Source organism: Fistularia commersonii, chromosome 23 (genome assembly GCF_037954325.1).
Source record: "Fistularia commersonii isolate RoL2024-O1a breed Wild chromosome 23, RoL_Fcom_v1.0, whole genome shotgun sequence".
Lineage (NCBI taxonomy): Eukaryota > Metazoa > Chordata > Actinopteri > Syngnathiformes > Fistulariidae > Fistularia > Fistularia commersonii.
The window spans coordinates 14,157,621-14,177,620 of record NC_141306.1 but is presented as its reverse complement, the minus strand read 5'-3'; the positions used below and the strand labels follow the sequence as shown (position 1 = coordinate 14,177,620).

Genomic DNA, 20,000 nt, shown 5'->3' with positions numbered 1-20,000 from the left:
GGAAAAAAACAATGGAAAAGGAGAATTTGTCACAGGGATGCAGGACTTGTATGACTGTGACAAAGTGATGACTGAGACCCCTGAAGGGAAAAGCCCAAAGGAGAAGAAGAAGAAGAAGAAGCAAGTAGTACCTTGACTTGGGAGTTGAATTGGTTCCCTGATAGAGCTTGTAACTCAATTTGCTTGTATTAGAAATAAATTTCCCAATTGAAATGCCACGAATCTGTTCCAGCCCCCTGGATTTTATAACGTGTTTTTGAATTAGAAAAATGTACTTTATAAATAGCAAATTGGCACAGGAGGTCAGGGGAGTTTTTCATTTGGTTCCTCAACACTAACGCTACAATGCTACGCTACATGTAACGTGCAAACTTTGCTACACTTGATGTCCAAACTTGTCCGTCTTGTCCATCTCTTCACCGCCGAGTCCGCGAGTCGTACACCTCGCTAGTGTTTTTCCATGATTTTCTCCGGGCTAGCTGGTGGCGGGCGGCTCCCGTACGTCGGGAAAGCGAGTATCCCGATTACAGGATGTTTCCCGAGACAAAGCGTAGACCTCTCTGTGGAGACCCCGGGTGGAAGCGGAAGTGAAGGAAGCCCTGATGCACTGAGCTCTTTTTGTGTCCCTCCGTCAGACGGTCACCACAGCGGGGATCCCTGGAACAGCAGTAGCAGCAGCATGAGCCAGCAGGGCTACCACAGCAGCATGTTGGGGGGCGGGAACTCGGTCCACGGCCCCGCCCAGAGCTCCTCCTACTGCGGGATCCACCCTCATGACAGACTGGTGAGTACCAAGCCAGCGCGCTTTCGGCGTTCGCCTCGAAGGTCAGGCGTGTTTCGGGTTCTTCTCGGCCAATGGAGGTCGCTACGGTTGTTACCGCGGCGAGAGAGGGAACACTTGTTTATGAGCAAGTGATGGGACAAGTGGAAGGGCCAACGAATGGCGGCAGGAATCGATTTGTGAACCCAGACTCTCGGGATCCGACCTCCAAGAACGAGAATGGCGTGTCATGACGGCGTAAATGGGACACTTTCAAAAAAAATTTACCAATTTTTGTTGATTTTATTCTAATTTAGTCTATTTTCACCCCTACTGTCTGTTTTTTCATGCTTATCCCTGAGGTATCTTTGTTGTCCATCTGTTTTAATTTAGATTCACATTTATTGTGACTTATAACCGTTACGCTGATGTGAAAAGAGACTTTCCCCCTGTTTGGATCCATAAAGTTCACCGTATCTTTCGTGTTGTGAGCCGACGACGGAATCGGTCAAAAAGTAGACGCTTCCGTGTGATATCAAGCTTCAGAAGCGGCAATAAAATCATTGATCGATTGACCTACCGGAGTATTTCCGGTACTGACGTCCGTCCTCGTCGCCCCCGCAGAGCTACCCGGCGCACTCGTCAGCAGACCTCAGCTCCAGCCTGCCCCCCATGTCCAGCTTCCACCGAGGCGGCGGCAGCGGGAGCGGCGCCAATCACTACAGCACCGCCTCCTGCACCGCCTCCACCAACGGCACGGACAGCATCATGGGTAAGACCGCCGACAGGAAGTAAAAAACCGCTTCCTGCCTCGCGTCCTCCCGCCCGCAAAGCCCTCGGTATCCCAACGCAGCCGGAAAGAATTTGCAATTCATGGCTAACTTTGTGAAAGCTACTATTTGAACCCCAAGCGCGACGCCTTGCCAAACCCAACCCGGAGGGAGGAGGGGGAGCTAGCCAAACTGCGTCAGAGGACGGAAAACCGGTTTAATAAAAGTCTAAAAGTTACTTACAGGGTTCAAATTCTGGTGTCGGCGTAGAATCCATATTTGGGTCGACCACCGGACCGCGCGGCCACGTGCGCTCGCTCCAGCTGCAGCGGACACTTCCGCGGCGAAGAACCGTTTATGCTAACGGTTCGCGCTAGCACGGGAGCTACGAGACCGAGGACGCCTCGCTATTTTCGTTTAACCTTACCGACCGACCGCTCAATCACCCGTAGGGTTTTCGCCAGCGCGCCGCTAACTCGTGGAGCGTCTCCGCTAGCAGCTGCTGCTACCAGAGATTTGACCTCCCGTTTGTTTCCTGCTCGGGTCGCTCTCGTCCAAATATCTCTACATCGAGAGATATATACATAAATACATATATACAAGTCTTCCTGTATTTACGTAGAGCTATAACGTATACACAAATGTCATTTTGACATAGCTAGCAGCTATTCAAAGACAAACAAACGGCGGATAAACATCCATGCCGTTCAGATGTGCAACACACACACACACACACACACACACACATATGAACAGGTGTAATTTAAGGCTCATGTGACCCAATAATTGGATTTGGAACAGATGGCGTCAGCAGATGATTCTAATAATGATTTGGTAAATAAGAAATGACCAGGACGAGAAAAAAAAACGCACCCCGGCACTTTAGCCACGAATTGATGAAAAAAATCAGGCACGTTGCAGAGCTAAGCGATGGAGGACGAACGGCGCTTCACGTAGAGCCGGTTGGACGGCCGCAAAACAAAAAACACACTCCAAGCGTTCGGACATCACAAAAAACCCCAACAGTCAATATATTGAGTTTAATTTTTGCTTGATTTTGTATGTCTGACTCAAGACAGACTCAGGAATGTCGGACGACTCGGATTCAGACTTAAACACCAAAAAGGCCGACTTCAGAAACACCGAGCCGCGCAGTGTTCTCCATTTGCTCCAGAAACATCCAGAAACATCCAGAAACACTCCAGAATTGGCTGATATCTTCACACGTCATGCAAAACCCACACTTTTCAGGTCGATATGCAAGAAAGAAAGACAGAAGTGAATGTCTGAAGACAAGCTGCTAAACTGGTCATAATAAGAAAACACTTCTCGATTTTAGCTCGGCCTTGACAACATGGAGAAACACACACACACACACACACACACACACAGCATGCCATATGGACCCCTTGCTTTGAGTTCCGCAGAACAAATAGGAGAGCAATAAGAAACAGATTGAAAGTTTGTTTTCCCGGGATGACATTCCTGAAACATATTACACATATGCACACACAAACACACACACACACACACACACACACACACACACACATGCACGAGCGGCGGCAGATCCGTGTAAACAAAAGACGCCAAAGGAAGCGGGATTGTTGTTTAAATATAAATGTGCGGATGTGGGCAAAGTGAACTCGGCGTTGCGCTAAGATAAGATAAGATAAGATAAGATAAGATAAGATAAGATAAGTCAAGATAAGTTAAGATAAGATAAGATAAGATAAGATAAGATAAGATAAGTTAAGTTAAGTTAAGTTAAGTTAAGATAAGATAAGATAAGATAAGATAAGACAAGACAAGACAAGACAAGTTAAGATAAGATAAGATAAGATAAGATAAGATAAGATAAGATAAGATAAGTTAAGTTAAGTTAAGACAAGACAAGACAAGACAAGACAAGACAAGTTAAGATAAGATAAGATAAGATAAGTTATGTTAAGTTAAGTTAAGTTAAGTTAAGTTAAGACAAGACAAGACAAGACAAGACAAGACAAGTTAAGTTAAGTTAAGTTAAGTTAAGTTAAGTTCAGTTCAGTTCAGTTAAGATAAGATTAGATAAGTTACGATACGATAAGTTAAGATAAGATAAGTTAAGTTAAGATAAGATAAGATAAGATAAGATAAGATAAGATAAGATAAGTTAAGCTAAGCTAAGATAAGATGAGATAAGTTAAGATAAGATAAGATAAGATAAGTTCAGTTCAGTTCAGTTCAGTTAAGATAAGATAAGATAAGATAAGATAAGATTAGATAAGTTACGATACGATAAGTTAAGATAAGATAAGATGAGTTAAGATAAGATAAGATAAGATAAGTTAAACTTTATTGATCCCCGTAGTCGTAACAGGAGACGTTCCTCTGAGCGCTTTAGCTGAAAGGAAGCTAAAGGCTAAAGGAAACTCATTTGAATCCATTTGTACAATTTATTCACCTAGTTGGAATCCGCTAATTGATTAATTGATCACGAATTGGCACGATGTTATCCGATATTAGCTCCTCCCCCGCTCGACGCTAAGCGGCGCGATCTCGCTTCTCCTGAATATAACGTGAATATAACGATTATCGGCAGACGCGCTGTTCCACATCACGCACGACAAAAGAAATGGTATAATTAGCATTGAATTCGCGGCGCAACGTCCTCCCGGATAGATCGGAGATGCATAGACACGTGCACGTGGCGGCGCAATAAAATAAGCATTCACAGTAAAACGCTGCTTTGATAATAAAAAAATACTTTTCCCCATATTTGGTTGCAGTCTAATATTATTGTGTCTTTGAAGAGAAGCTGGAGACAGAAAAACAAAAGGAGGCACTGTAATCTCTCATTTATGAAAAAGATTTTCCCCTACATATGTTCTACATTATGCTTTAGGTCTGTGTGTGTGTGTGTGTGTGTGTGTGTGTGTGTGTGTGTGGTGCATAACGGTAATCCCTTGGATGGTTTACTAGGCCAGTAGTGTGGCGTGAGGAAGACATGAGGCTTTAACCCCCAAACATATGCTGCCTCCTGTCTCTCTACCTGTCTCACCCCTCGCCGCTCCAGCCAATCTCAGTAATGGATTCATTTGCCATGAAAGGATGTGTTTTTTGCCATGGGTTTTGTGTGTGTGTGTGTGTGTGTGTGTGTGTGTGAGTGTGTGTGTGTGTGAGCGTGAACTTTCCATCTGGGATGTGCTATCAGGAGAGATGAGCTTTGAGGCCTGTCTCTCTGCTTTTGTGTATATGTGCACACGTGTGTGTGTGTGTGTGTGTGTGTGTGTGTGTGTGTGTGTGTGTGTGTGTGGGCGTTCATCTGGTACTGTGAGGTCACATCCTTCCTTTCTGGCCTCAGAGCACTGCAAGTGTGTGAAACAGATTTGGTTATATTTAAAATCCAGCAATTCCACACACACACACACAGACGCACACACACACACACACACACACACACAGCACATGCTGTCAGTTATTTAAATGGGAATCCAGGGAGGTTCTGAATGAAGCACACGTGAGAAGCTGCGGTTCTTCTCACACATGAGGCTAAAGTGAAGATTCATTCAGGATTTTGCTGCAGCATGTGTGTGTAAACAACACACACACACACACACACACGCGCGCACACACACACTGTCGCAGCGGGTCTGGAGCTCAGAAGCTCAACTCCTCCTCCAGTCTTCACCCCCTTTCGTTGGCGTGTAATCGCTGGAGCCGCTTGTCCGATTCTTTTATACGTCACACATATGTTTTATTGATATGCGAATGAATTCTTTACGGCCCCTGAAGTTGTGTGTTGAATGATTGTATCATCACTTCCATAAACCAGGAGTGGATTTGATGAAATAACCTTAAAATGATTAAATAAAACATCCAGCGTCGCCGGATCTGCCCGTAAAGATCACGTTTACTCCAGTTTAGCATTAGCTTTTCAACGTTAACCTTTTATTGACACAGTAACACCGGCACGACAGTGAGATCTGAACATGTGTGTGTGTGTGTGTGTGTGTGTGTGTGTGTGTGTGTGTGTGTGTGTGTGTGTGTGTCACAGCCAACCGAGCACAGAGTGGAGCAGCCAGCAGCTCTCAGACAGGAGATGCCTTAGGGAAAGCACTTGCATCAGTAAGTACAACACACACACACACTCACACACACACACACACACACACACACACACACGTCTCCTTTCAAGTTTCTAAACTTGACTTTCAAGGTTTTTTTTTTCTTGTTTGTGTGTTTGCTGCATCAGATTTACTCTCCAGACCACACAAACAACAGCTACTCGTCCAACCCGTCCACGCCGGTCGGCTCCCCGCCCTCCCTCACAGGTACGTCTGCGCCGCCAAACGCTCGCCGCCTGGACGTTTCTTGAACGTCTCGACCCGAAACCGGACCCGGACTTGCGGCGCAGCCCTTGAACGCAGCTCTCGGAGGCAGATGATCGGCTTCTGTAGCTTTAACTCGACGGCGGCTCCGAATCTACTCACGTCTTATTATTTCAACCCCGCAGCGCTAACAGTTACATGCTAATTGGTGACACGGCGCAACAATAGCTTTAATATTCAGGACATCACAATTCAAGATAATATACAAGACGTAACAATGGCGGATGCCTGTTGAGACGGCGTCGATCCCTGGGAACCCGAGATATGAGGGACTATCGCGGAGATACCCCTCAGCAGAGCGGGCCGGCTAGCCTCGCGCTAACTCCAGGCCACACGTGTCAAACGTGTGTCAACGGAATTGAGAACTTCAAATCATCCCCGAATGTCCAGGACGATAAAAAGGTCGATGCGGACGGAAGGCTATTTCAAGGAAGATGGGAACGCGTACGTAGCATTTTGGATTTGACGTTTATACCGTTAGCGCTCCATGAAACCCCTGCTGTAGGCTCTCCAAACGGAGGTCCGTCCCCCAGGGCGGAGGAGCTTCGCAGAGACCCTCAGGCTTAGAAAAGCTACGATCGGGACATTTCGGGCCACGTTCGTTCAGAGATACGTCCATCCGAGTTGGGAAAGTTTGCGTCGTAATTACAGTGTAGTAACACCACATCCTCCCCGTTGTTCCGCTTCCTCTCAGCCCCCCCGAAAACCCCCCTCCTGCTCCTTTAAGTGAAAAATTGCTTTCCCAAGTAATGGCGGTGTTGAATTTGTCAGTAATTGTTGCGGCTACACACGCCGTTTGATATTTCTGTGCCGGGCCTTGTGACAGATAGCTTTAATTACGAGCACCACTTCGACAAATCATGCATAAACCCACCAGCTCTGTGAGCACAAGCGCCCCCCCAAACAACCCCCGCACCCCCACCCCCGTCCTTGCCATTATAGCTGTTTGGAATATTGCTTGCTTAAACATAATTGGTGTTTATGATGGTGTCAGAGTTACTCCACTTTTTACAAATTACAAATGACGCCTATTAGCGGAAACTACATGCAAATTGATAGCCGGGGCTAATTCTGCGAGGGCGTTTTACAGTGTCTGATCCAGAATAATTTACCCCGCTTCTTAATACATATATTTGTATTTGCACATGAATGTACCCAGGTGATTATTCATTCATTAGCATATGGAAATGAGCTTGTAATATTAATAAACGCGCAGGGGAGGGAGCGCAAGGGGCGACACAATGAAACGGAGAGACGAACGGGCCGAGGAGGTGAGATCAGAGATCCGACGGCGGATCGGCGGCGAGGGCAGGAAGGAGGGACGGAGGGGTAAGAAAACACAACCGGGGCGATAAAGGACGCTAAGAAAACAAAGGAAACAAGTGGGAAGAAAAGGGAAACAATAAAAGGAAGAGGGGTGAAGGAAGGGCAGCGGCGGAGGACGACAAGTTTACCTCAACGGAAAAAACGGAAGAGGAGAGAGGAAGGACGCCGTCAGGAACCCGACGCTCTCGGACCTTTATTTTATTTCCATTTTCGGCGATGTAGTCGATAAAAACGAAAAAGCAGAATGAAATAGGTTTTTTATCGTACCAGAATTTCTAAAATAGCACAAACACCCTTTTAATCCGGATACACGTCAACTGTAGCTCGCTAAGCTAGCGATCGGCAGGTCACGCTTGGAAATATCCCTGTGATGAGGCCCCGAGCGTTCATGCTAAGCTAGCTATACAGTCGCAGCATACACGTAGCTTTAAACAGTTCTACAGAAGTCGGGCTCAACGTGGGCGGCGTTCCGCCTCGACCGGACAGCGATAGAACTGGGGGTGATCTACAACATCCGATAGCGTTCCATGCTAACAGGATGTTTGGAATTTATATAGTAGTAGCTTTGATAGTCATAAAGAAATAACAGCGGTGGATGCCGGGCGAGATGGCTGCGCTAGATCGGGCCAGTCCACGTATTTGCGTCGGCATTTGTCATGACTGTGAATGACGAACCGTCTCCGTTGCACTGGCGCCGGAAGTTCGCTTTGTTTGCTTTGACGCAAAAATGGCGTCCGAGAACGGGTTCGGCCGCCTGTTTTAAGCGGAAGGCCTCCGACTTTTGAAAATATCCCATCAGACGAATGGCGGTTTGCCGAAATCTTCCAAACATCGCCGACCATTTTCTCCGAACTGGCCGTGAACGACGGCCGCCGCCGCCGCTCACGCCGCATCATCAAGCGTCGACCAGCTAATGAGGCCCGCGGCCCTTCAGAGCGACGGCGAGCAGACGAGACCAGAAACACAAAGCGTGTTTGTCCGGCGGCGGCGGCGGCGCTATGCTAATCAGCCACTTGTAGCTCTTTCAAAGAAACACATCTAGATATTTGCATATCTGTCGGGAGATATGAGCCGCTTTGGTTTCTCCACGTCTATTGTGGCTAAAAAAAATCACAAGTGGACAACCGGACCCCCCCAGCGTCGCTCGCCACGTCTTGAGTAGCCGCACTTCACGTCATGAAAAAAGAATCGCGGGGTCCGACTCTGATCCGCTCATTAACCCCCGTCCTTTCTCCGCGCGCCCTTATCCTAATCACGCCCGGCCAGATAAGGGAACGCCGCGGCGAAAATGAAAAAAGGCTAATATCAACCGCCGCTAACGCCTCCTATCTTCTGCCGGCCTTTCGTTCTCACGACGCCTTCTTTGTATCCTCAGATCAGAATCGGATTCTCCTTCACGCGTTCATGTCTCCTCGTTTCCTTCCCCCTCCTAGCTGCCAGCTCCGCCGTCTGGTCCAGGAACGGCGGGCAGGGAGCGTCGTCACCCAACTACGAGGCGCCGCTGCACTCGCTGGTAGGTGCGCCCAAACACGCGTGAATTCGAAACGGCGACGTGGCGTCGAGCGGCGGAAAACGGCAGTCGGTCAAAAATGAAATTGTCGTTTCGTTTGTGTGTCTTGTGTTGAACGTCGGTTCAAAAGGCGGCCCTTTTCTAGCTCCCTGCTAACATCCTCATGTATTTCCTGTTCAGAATGGGTTGTTGAACGCCAACCGCGTGAACGCCGCCTCATTGGCTGGGTTCGCTTCCTGACAGCAGCCGATGGGTCTCGCCGAATTGATGTAACCGACCACGAAGAGCAAAAGAGGGACTCCTCGTTTTGTTTTTCCCCGCGGTTAGCCGTAATAGCGGCTAGCCATGATGGCGGTTAACCTTTGCGCGTTAGCTTTCCGTATTGTCGGTCCGGTTTTGTTTCAAAACGCTGCGTTTTCCGAACCAGATTAGCATATTTTCAACCGCGTCCGCTAAAGTATCGGTGGTTCCGTAACCTTCTACGTCCGTCCCTCCTGCAGCAGAGTCGTATCGAAGACCGGCTGGAGCGTCTGGACGACGCCATCCATGTACTCCGGAGCCACGCCGTGGGCCCGTCCACGGGCATGGGCAGCGCGCACGGCGACATGCACGGCCTCATCGGGGCCACGCACACGCACAACGGCGCCATGGGGGCGCTCGGAAGCGGCTACGGGACCGGAATCCTGTCGGGCAACAGACACTCCCTCATGGTAGGACATGTTTTTGACCTGAACTCCCTTGCAAAGACACTCCCGATGGTCTGACCTGCATGTAATCCGGTGAAAAGAGCTTGGAATCAGCAAAGTGTGAAAGCGGCGCGGCGGTTTGCTTCCACGCTTCGGCCAGAAGGTCCCCGGTTGGAGTCGCGTTGGACCAGGAGGTTCTTAGGAGACCCTTTGCTGTCCGAAGTGTTTGTGTTTCTCCAGACTCGGGAGCTAGCGGTTGTACATCTGGGGCGGTGACAGCTGGGATCAGCTCCAGTGATTTCGATAAAGAATGAATGAATGAATGAATGAATGAATGAATGAATGAATGAAGGGTTCATTGCATCGCCAGACCTCCAAAAGTGATGAAGTCTCCCGCAGTTGATGAAATACCAAACTTGACAAAGTCCGACGGTGATGAGAACCGGATCGGGCCGTCGTTTTCCTCAGGAAACGTCCGAAGCCGAGGTTCTGTCATTTTTTAGGGGACATTGAGGTCCCTTGAGGGATAACGGTCGGCCGCAGAGGAGATGAGCGTGGGGTCGGGATGGAAAAACGTATAGCGGTTTCCTGTATTTGAAGAAGTTTTCTCCCGAGCTCACGGATGGCAGCCAGCGTAAACACAGCCGGCGTTCAATCAGGCCTTCTTTGTGTGCGCCGTACGTTAGCGCGTGTTCACATGTAGCCCCGCGACACGCGCTCTCGTGTCCTCTTGGGCGCGAAGCCCGGCTGACGTCACCCCGCCGGGGCCTCTGAATGGACGCATTGAAGCCCGGGACGTGAATGAGAATACCGTTATGACCGAACACCCGCAATTAGCAGCTTTTGAGGAGCAAAAATAAGAGGAAAACATCAAAAACATCCACGTTGCTAGCTAAAAAGATAGACAGATCCAGTGCTGATGCTACCAGTAGCTCTCGCTGCCACATGTTTCCGGTGACAAGACTAAATAATAACATTATATTGCTGCTGTAGATTAAGCCACTGCTGCTGTAGATTGGAGATGGGAGCTTCCACAGAAGCATCCGGATGTTGATCCCCAGGTACTTCCTGGTGTCGCAGGCATTAGCGCTGCGCGTCCATTTGAGGCTGCGGGCGGCGCTAGCGAAGCTAAGCGCTGCAGGAACTCCGTCCATCTCCCCGTACTCTTTGTTAAACCAGTTACTTTGAAGTGTTGTACTCCAAATGGGAAGCACTAGTGAGTGTATGCATGTATATTGCATGTGTGTGTGTGTGTGTGTGTGTGTGTGGATTTCACACACACACTAGCTGGCTCCCACAGAGATTATACTCTTCTCACGCATATCTGTCCAGCTGTCTCTTTCTGTCTCAGCGCTGCATCGTTGTCGCAGATAAACACACTCGTTTCCCTCTCACATTCTCTCAGCATGACCTATCGTGGTGCACTTTTTATTGAGTGTGTGTGTGTGTGTGTGTGGGCAGATTTGAAATGCAGTGTCAGAGTTGAATATTTTATGAACAAGTTTCATAAAAGGCTAAAACGTGTCGCCATAACCTGTATATTCTCCCTCCGCCTTCGCGGCCTAGCACGCCGTCGACGTGACGGCATGAAATCTCCAAATACAAGTGAAACTAACATTTGCGGACGTAAACATGGACGCTTGCGACGTTTCAGTCACGAAGCGAAGCGATCGGAAGTGCCCGTGAATCGTGGACGGTCAGTCCGTCCAGTGGGAACGTCCCCGCTAACGCGACTCCACAGCTTCACAACATGAGAATGATACCCGTACATGCATTCAGGGTGGCAGGCGGGCTGCCGTGATTGGCCGAGAGCTTCGGCCTGGACCGAGCGCTCCTTAGGTCAAAGGTCATTTAGAGAAAAACAACAATCTACACGTTATGAAAAGACAATCAACCATTCATGCATCATGGGCTCCAATGGGGTTTCCTAAACCACGTTCATGTTTTTGTACTGTGTGTGTGTCTGTGTGTGTATGTGTGTGAGAGTGTGTGTGTGTGTGTAAAATTAATAAAAATAAAAAATAAAATAAAAAAAAATATATATATATATAAAACTACCCATATATGTGGACAAAAATTATTCATATATATATATATATATATGAATAATTTTTGTTATTGCCTACATATTAAGCCTACATATTAAGCCACGCCTACATATTATTGGCTACATATTAAGTCACAAAAATTATTTATATATATATATATATATATATGTATAAATAATTTTTGTCCACATATATGGGTAGTTTTTTTTCCCCACTTAATGAAAACACAATGAAACACAATAAACACAATGAAAATGAACGGGCATCAACACCGATTAATCTGAATTAATCCACAGCGATTAATCTGATTAAATCTTTAATTCTCAGACGGGCCAAAACCCACCGCGACCCACCTTCTCCACTCAAAAACACCAAATGTGTGGAGATGCGTTCCCTCTTTTCGCAGTGGAATAATACATTTGAGTGTGGGGCTGCTGGGAAGTACAGCTGGAATAAGCAGCCAATGTGTGTGTTTGTGTGTGTGTGTGTGTGTGTGTGTGTGGCAGAGAAAACAACCTGCGTTTAGGAAGCGGACCTGCATATTATTATGCGAGCGGGAAAACTTTGCACAAACTGCTCGCGTTTTACACGTGGGATGGTTGGTTCATAAGTTGCCCCTTGTGCTCAAATAGGTGTGTGTGTGTGTGTGTTTGTGTGTGTGTGTGTGTGTGTGTGTGTGTGTTTACCCAGCCACTGAATTATTGGCTGATGGAATAGCAGACTCATTAGGCCTGAAAAACATGGTGGGTCTGTAACTGCAACACATCCACACACACACATCCACACATTCACACACACACACGCACACACACACACACACACACACACACACACACACTTCTCTTGAGTTGAATTACAGAATGTTTTAGGGACTTGGATGCCCTGATAGATAGATAGATTGATAGATTATTAATTTTATATGCATATGTAACACATGCACATAAAATGTGTGTAGATATATATATATATATAAACATACATGAATATGTGTGTATGTGTTATTTGCCATATGACATACATTTATATATATTTTTTGCGTACGAATTCCTATACTCATACCATTAGGTTATGATAAATGATATATTATGACACATAAAAGATATAAATATGTGTGTGTTGTATATGAGCCTGTAGATCTTCCTCCTCCTTCTCTGTCGTCTCCAAACATGATTTCTTAGAATTAGAATTCCATGAATCAGTGGATCTACTAAAAACACACACTTTTAACCAACCTGGTGTTGAAGGTTCTCCTGACCTTCAGTAGAACGTCGCCTTTACCTGCGTTCATGACGGACGCTTCGCCACAACGCCAGGACCGCCACACGGAAAGTCATTGTCACCCCATTATTTATAACACCAGCTTTCTCCGGGAGGTAAAAGAAACACACGCTTTCCCTCCCTCCCTCCCTCCCTCTTCCTCACACACACACACACACCACACACACACACACGGAGCGCGGTGTAAACAGGAAATTTTAATCCAAATAAAAGGAAGGGTTTCAATGGAGAATCAATGGGACGGCAGTTTAAATCAAATGAAGCCATTGTCTTTGCACGGAGAATTATTTCTGTTTTCTGTGCACGCAGTGGAAAGAGGGGTGCAACTTGCTCTCTATTCTTAAACACACACACTCTCTCACACACACACACACACACACACACACACATTCACATACACACACACACACACCCGCCACCCCCGCCTTTTTTTGTAGCTGTATTTTCTCACCTCTTGTGACTGTCTTTTCCATTACTTCCTCGCAGATGTGATGCCTCCTCTGGTTTAAACACACACACACACACACACACACACACGTACAAACACACAGACACCAGTCACACACACACACACACACACGCGTTGATATTGCCCACTTAATGTGACACACATTTTATTACATACTTTGTAAACTACATCTTTCGGTCACGTTTGTTTTCATGTTCTTGTCTACATATGCTTTTTTTACCTCACTCGCACACACACACACACACACACACACACACACGTATACACAAAAGGGTGCACGCGCACACACACACGCTCACACAGCTGTATGTAGTTTAGCAGTGTTTGGCAGAGACGCCTGCGGGTTGAGGTCATAACTCTGGGAAAACAGGTGGCAGACTGATGTGGGAGAGGGGGGTGGGGGCTGGGCCGGGGTGTGTGTGTGTGTGTGTGTGTGTGTGTGTGTTTGTGTGTGTGTGCATGTGTGCACCGTACACACACACACCAATCCACCATGAACACACAATACACAAGTATGCCGATGAGTGGCTATGTAGGTTGAGCGACATATACAAATATAGTCAAAGTGCTAAACAGTCTTTTCCTCACGACAAGTCACTTGATCCACGTTGCCGTGGCAACCGGCACGGCGGGCCCGAATCGCGCCTTCATCTCCCGCGTCGACGGCGAACGGGTCAAATTATGAGCGGCGATATTCAACCGAATGCAAAAATCTATTTTCAGTGTTTTGTTTGCGTCTTCCACCCTTGGCTCCGCCCCCAGCCCTATGGCCCCGCCCCCAGCCCATATGGCCCCGCCCCCTGCAACCTGCTAATGTTTTTGAGCGGCGAGTTATGCATGCAGACCGCAGGAAGTGCTAAGGGAGGGCAAGGTTTCTCTCTCGTTTCCAAGCGTAATCTGCGTCGCTCCGCTTTAAAAAGCACTAATGCTTTTTTAATTCTCCGCCTTCGCCTCCTCGCCGCTAAAAGCAGCGCCGTAAGCCGAGAAAGCCACCCTTTGACCCGTGGCTGCATTAAATCAAAACATTACGCGCATCTTTTCCTATAGACGGAGCGATTCGGACCAAATGAACCCCCCGTGCAGTCCGGTCTCTTTTTTCTCCGCTAGGAACTGCAAATGCTAGCGGTGCAGAAGTTAGCGCTTCCTCCTCACAAGGAAGCTCCAAAAAAACACCGGGGCTTCATTATAAAAATTACAAAATTTAAAAAAATAACAAAAAATACATGAAAAAATAGAAAAACAAAAATCACTTTTTCATGATATTCTAATATTTTGAGATAGGATTTTTGAGTTTTCTTAAGCCATAATCAGCAATATTAAAATAATAAATGCTTGCAATATTTCAGTTGATTTGTAATGAATCCAGAACTTATGATATTTTTGTTTTTGTCAGTGCATTACAGAAGATAAAGAACTTTATCACAATATTGTAATTTTCTGAGACAGTCCTGTATGCATGACTGGGTGAATGGAATAAATGCATGTACATGCAATCAAGTTAAGCATTCTCAAATTCAAAACTTTTATGTTATTACACAAAGCGTGACGACATTTAGAAATAGACAGACAAAAACAACCTTAAAAAGCAGGACATAATGATAGCAGCGTCTTTGGGTTAGTGATATAAGACAGAAAAATAAAAGACCAAAAACATTTAAAAGAAAAAAAAACATGTTATATACAACAATTTTCTTTCAACAATTTGCTTCGGGATAAATAAATAAAGTTGTTCTCATATATATACACATATTTTCTTTTTTAATTTATTTGTATTTACTTATTTTTATTTTTTTCATTTATTTAATATATTATTTCTGTCTCAGATATAAGACAGAAAAATAAAAGACCAAAAATATATAAAAAAAAAATATATATATATTAGATAGATAGATAGATAGATAGATAGATAGATAGATAGATAGATAGATAGATAGATAGATAGAATTCATTTTATTTTTTTTGTTTATTTAATATATTATTTCCGTCTTTGATATAAGACAGAAAATTAATGACGGAAAATATATTTAAAAAAAGATATATATTAAGATATATCCAGATGTATGTAGTATGTGGAGGTATGTCAAAAAAAAAAGTAAAAGTGGAAAAAAAAAGGGTTTATTGCGTTGTACTGTATACTTTATGTGAGGTTCAAATGTTCATGAGCGCTTTGGGGTAAAAACTGTTTTTTTGATTTTGCGTTGGTTGTTTTTGCTGATGTATGACGTGTGGAGGAACCCTGACTGCAGGATCAGCTGTACAGAGAGAGAATGATTTGGATGCTAGCGTATATTTTGGCTTTTGAAAAGTCTCCTGGATAGAATGTGCGTTTGCAGTGACTTGGTATTTTGTAGTTTTTGTATTTTTTACATCCGACGGTATCGGTCACTTTCCGACCCCGTTTAAACGCTGCGAAGCCTCTTTCGCGGGTGAAACCCGAAGTCACCGTTTCACAGTTGTCCCACTTGTCAAGCGTCCGCCTGGGAAGTTCAATGAAATGCTAAAATTATAAACTTGCCGGGACTCGCAGGCAGTCGGGTGGAAACGGGCGGATTTGCCAAACCCTAGTGTTTGTTAGCCAAGCTAATTAGCGATGATGGCGGCGCCCGCCGCCGTTTCATGTCACATGGCTCAGGAGGTGGAGTGGTCGAGTAATAATCTGAAGTCTACTCCGGCGTGTGTGTGTGTGTATGTGTGTGTGTGTATTCGAAGCTTCAAAGCTTTCTAACAAATAGCGGTGCACATTTAATTATGCTACAATTGTATTCAGCACAGATAGAGAAGTACAGAGAAGGCCAGAGGGAGTTTGCATTGTGTTTTTGTAGACCTAGAACAAGCATATGACAGGGTGCCAAGAGAGGAGCTCTGGTATTGTATGAGGAAGTCTGGAGTGGCAGAGAAGTATGTTAGACTGGTGCAGGACATGTATGCTCGCTGAGAGACAGTGGTGCCGTGTGCTGTAGGGGTAACAGAGAAGTTCAAGGTGGAGGTGGGACTCCATCAGGGATCAGCTCTGAGCCCCTTCTTGTTCGCAATGGTGATGGACAGGCTGACAGATGAGGTTAGACAGGAACCTCCATGGACCATGATGTTTGCAGATGACATTGTGATCTGTAGTGAGAACAGGGAACAAGTAGAGGAACATCTAGAGAGGTGGAGGTATGCTCTGGAAAGGAGAGGAATGACAGTTAGTCGCAGCAAGACAGAATATATGTGTGTGAATGAGAGGAACTCGGGAGGAATGGTGAGGCTACAGGGAGTGGAGATCAAGAAGCTGGAGGATCTCAGGTACTTGGGGTCAACAGTCCAGAGTAACAGAAAGTGTGGAAAAGAGGTGAAGAGACGGTCCAAGCAGGTTGGAATGGATGGAGAAAAGTGTCAGGGGTACCAAGAGATAGAAGACTTTCAGCCAGAATAAAAGGAAAGGTGTACAAGACAGTGGTGAGACCAGCGATGATGTTTGGACTAGAAACTGTTACAATGACCAAAAGACAGCAGGCAGAACTAGAGGTTGCAGAGATGAGGATGTTGAGGTTCTCTTTGGGAGTGACCAGGATGGAGAGGATCAGGAATGAGTCTATCAGAGGGACGGCACATGTTAGATGTTTTGGAGAGAAGGTCAGAGATGGTTGGGTCATGGACAGAGGAAAGATAGTGAACATATTGGTAGATGGGAGCTGGAATTGGAGCTGCCAGGCAAGAGGTCTGGAGGAAGACCAAAGAGAAGATTTATGGACGTAGTGAGAGAAGATATGAAGGTAGTTGGTGTGACAGAGGAGGATCCAGAGAATAGGGTGAGATGGAGAAGGTGGATTCGGTGTGGAGACCCTGAAGGGAAAAGCCGAAAGGACAAGAAGAAGAAGAATTCAGCACAGAGAAGAGGAAAACTTTTGTTTTGTTTTGTTTTGTTTTGTTTTGTTTTGTTTTGTTTTGTTTTGTTTTGTTTTGTTTTGTTTTGTTTTGTTTTGTTTTGTTTTGTTTTGTTTTGTTTTGTTTTGTTTTGTTTTGTTTTATTGTTTTATTGTTTTCTATTTCTCTATTTTCTGAGAAGCCTTCGGTAGCGAAAAGATGGAAACGGGTGAAACATTTGAAGGAGTCGAGCCCGAAGTCTCGTTCATAAAACGCCTCCACGATGGAGACGCCACGGCCGGACGTTCATCAGATACAGAAAGGAGATCCAGACAATTCAGCGTCTCGGATGAACCCGTCGGATCGACGAGGGTCGCCGTGTTCGGAGTTAAGATTCAAAATCTGCTGAAATGGCATCTCCTGTGATGTTTATATAAATGCGCATCATCATCCGATCTCCTTGGAGTCATTGAGCCGATATCGAGGTAATAACATGTTTTAAAGCCCTTCTCTGAGCGTCGCCGCGGTTCCGATAATTGTGCCGTTCCACGTGTCACTGATAATTGCAGCGCTCGGAGCTAATATACATCAGGCGATATTAATATAGATCACCGCGCGTGATAATATCGTCATCTCAGCATGTCGGCTTTCACTCTTTGCGTCGCTGCCGTGATTATTCATGAAGGAAATCGGCCGCGATGCGCGCGATAATTAGATCAATTAACTCGGATCGCCTCCATCTCTGGTTTACCCGACGCCGGCCGAGGTCGTGGAAATATGGAAGAACGAAGATCCTTAGCTAGCGGGAGGAAGCGGGAAAATATGTACATTTGCAGGCGTGACGGTTAGCGCACAGGTTAGCGCTCGCTTCATCCTCACGGCTAAAGCGCAAAAACGCCAAAATGACCGCTTCGTTTGTTGACGCGTCGGTCCAGATGGTCCAAAAACTCCACATTTTTCCAAATGAACACATTTCCTACGACCTCCTTCTTCCTTCCCTCCCGTTTTATTCGCCGCGCTTTTGTTGGCGTCCAACATGGCGCCCGTCGTCCGTCACCCCGTTCATTACGCTGAAACGTAAGAAAACACAAACGTGGCGCCGCTGGAAAAATGTTGCTGTACTTTTTTTTTTTTTTTTCTTAATTCCCGCCGCAAAGTCTGACCACAACAGTGAGCTGTGTGTGTGTGTGTGTGTGTGTGTGTGTGTGTGTTGACACTGCAAGAGCAGGTGATTTCTGTCAAGTGTTGGGTTTGCACAGAAGAGAGACTGTAAAGTTTGGAGAATGTTCCGCTGTGCATGCCTGTGTGTGCACGTGCGCATGCATGTGTGTGTGTGTGTGTGTGTGTGTGTGTGTGATTCCACAGTGAAACTGCTCAGACGTGTTCGTTTTGCAGCCAAACAAAGTTGCATGTCTGGTGTTTGCATGAGAACATAAATATCAGGGGCCCAGATTCATCTGGACGTGGCCTGAGGTTCTGCAGGTTCTGCAGGTTCTGGTTCCGGTTCCCGACGCCGGCCGGTCGTGGCGCTCGCCGGACCGCGACTCCGACCGCGGGGTTTTGCGACAGTAACGGGAAGCGACACGTGGAAATTGCAGAAACGCGGCTAATGCGGGGTGAGAATTTACAGAGCTGGTAAATTGACAGCTTATTTTTCTTCTCCCGGAAGCGTCGCAGCCACAGAGCAGACAGACTTGTCCCTACCGTTTACAGCCGCAGTGTGTGTGTGTGTGTGTGTGTGTGTGTGTGTCAGTATATGAGGTGCAGCAGCAACAAAGTGTGCGTCGTCTCTTGACCCAGAATTTTTTCTCTACTTCCTGTGTAATCACCACATACACACACACACACTTCTTCTGCAATCTAAGCTTGTATATGAGGTGGAAATGAATGAATGAACGTGCACGAGCCGCCGGGCGTCTCAACAGCAGTTTCCATCCAGAAGCGGCAAATTCCGCGTTCGGAGGAGTGAGAATGATCTGGATAAGCAATAAAGATGTTTAGGTATTTAACTAGCGGTTAAAAAAACACTATACACATTTATTATTCTATCATTTATTTTCATTTATCTTTTTTTAGTTAAAAAAAGAATACACACATTATTATTTTATTATTTATTTCCATTTTTATTTTTTTAGTTAAAAAAAGGATACACACATTATTATTTTATTATTTATTTCCATTTTTATTTTTTTAGTTAAAAAAGGAATACACTCATTATTATTTTACCATTTATTCTTTTTAGTTAAAAGAATACACACATTATTATTTTATCATTTATTTTCATTGTTGTAGTTAAAAGAGAATACACACATTATTATTTTATCATTTATTAATTTTTTTTTGGTTAAAAGAATACACACATTATTATTTTATTATTTATTTCCATTTCTATTTTTTTAGTTAAAAAAAGGATACACACATTATTATTTTATTATTTATTACCATTTTTATTTTTTTAGTTAAAAAAAGGATACACACATTATTATTTTATTATTTATTTCCATTTTTATTTTTTTAGTTAAAAAAAGGAATACACTCATTATTATTTTACTATTTATTTTCATTTATTTTTTTTAGTTAAAAGAATACACACATTATTATTTCATTATTTATTTTCATTGTTGTAGTTAAAAGAGAATACACACATTATTATTTTATCATTTATTAATTTTTTTTTAGTTAAACGAATACACGCATTATTATTTTATTATTTATTTTCATTTTTATTTTTTTAGTTAAAAAAAGAATACACACATTATTATTTTATCATTTATTTTTATATTTTTTTACTTAAAAAAAGAATAGACACATTATTATTTTATCATTTATTTTTATATTTTTTTAGTTAAAAGAATACACACATTATTATTTTATTATTTATTTTCATTTTTATTTTTTTAAGTTAAAAAAAGGATACACACATTATTATTTTATCAT

The 20,000-nt window shown here is 44.7% G+C and overlaps 1 protein-coding gene across 11 annotated transcripts in view; it reads left to right on the top strand.

The window, feature by feature from the left end:
- The window catches only part of tcf4 (transcription factor 4), a 184,614-nt gene that overhangs the window by 148,585 nt on the left and 16,029 nt on the right, over nucleotides 1–20,000 (top strand). For all 11 annotated transcript variants that reach the window (XM_086170647.1, XM_086170651.1, XM_086170648.1 and 8 more), the window contains 6 exons: nucleotides 636–784; nucleotides 1,385–1,532; nucleotides 5,567–5,637; nucleotides 5,765–5,843; nucleotides 8,660–8,739; nucleotides 9,237–9,446. In XM_086170647.1, the coding sequence (XP_086026773.1) occupies nucleotides 636–784; nucleotides 1,385–1,532; nucleotides 5,567–5,637; nucleotides 5,765–5,843; nucleotides 8,660–8,739; nucleotides 9,237–9,446 (737 nt within the window). The remainder of the gene's footprint in view (nucleotides 1–635; nucleotides 785–1,384; nucleotides 1,533–5,566; nucleotides 5,638–5,764; nucleotides 5,844–8,659; nucleotides 8,740–9,236; nucleotides 9,447–20,000) is intronic.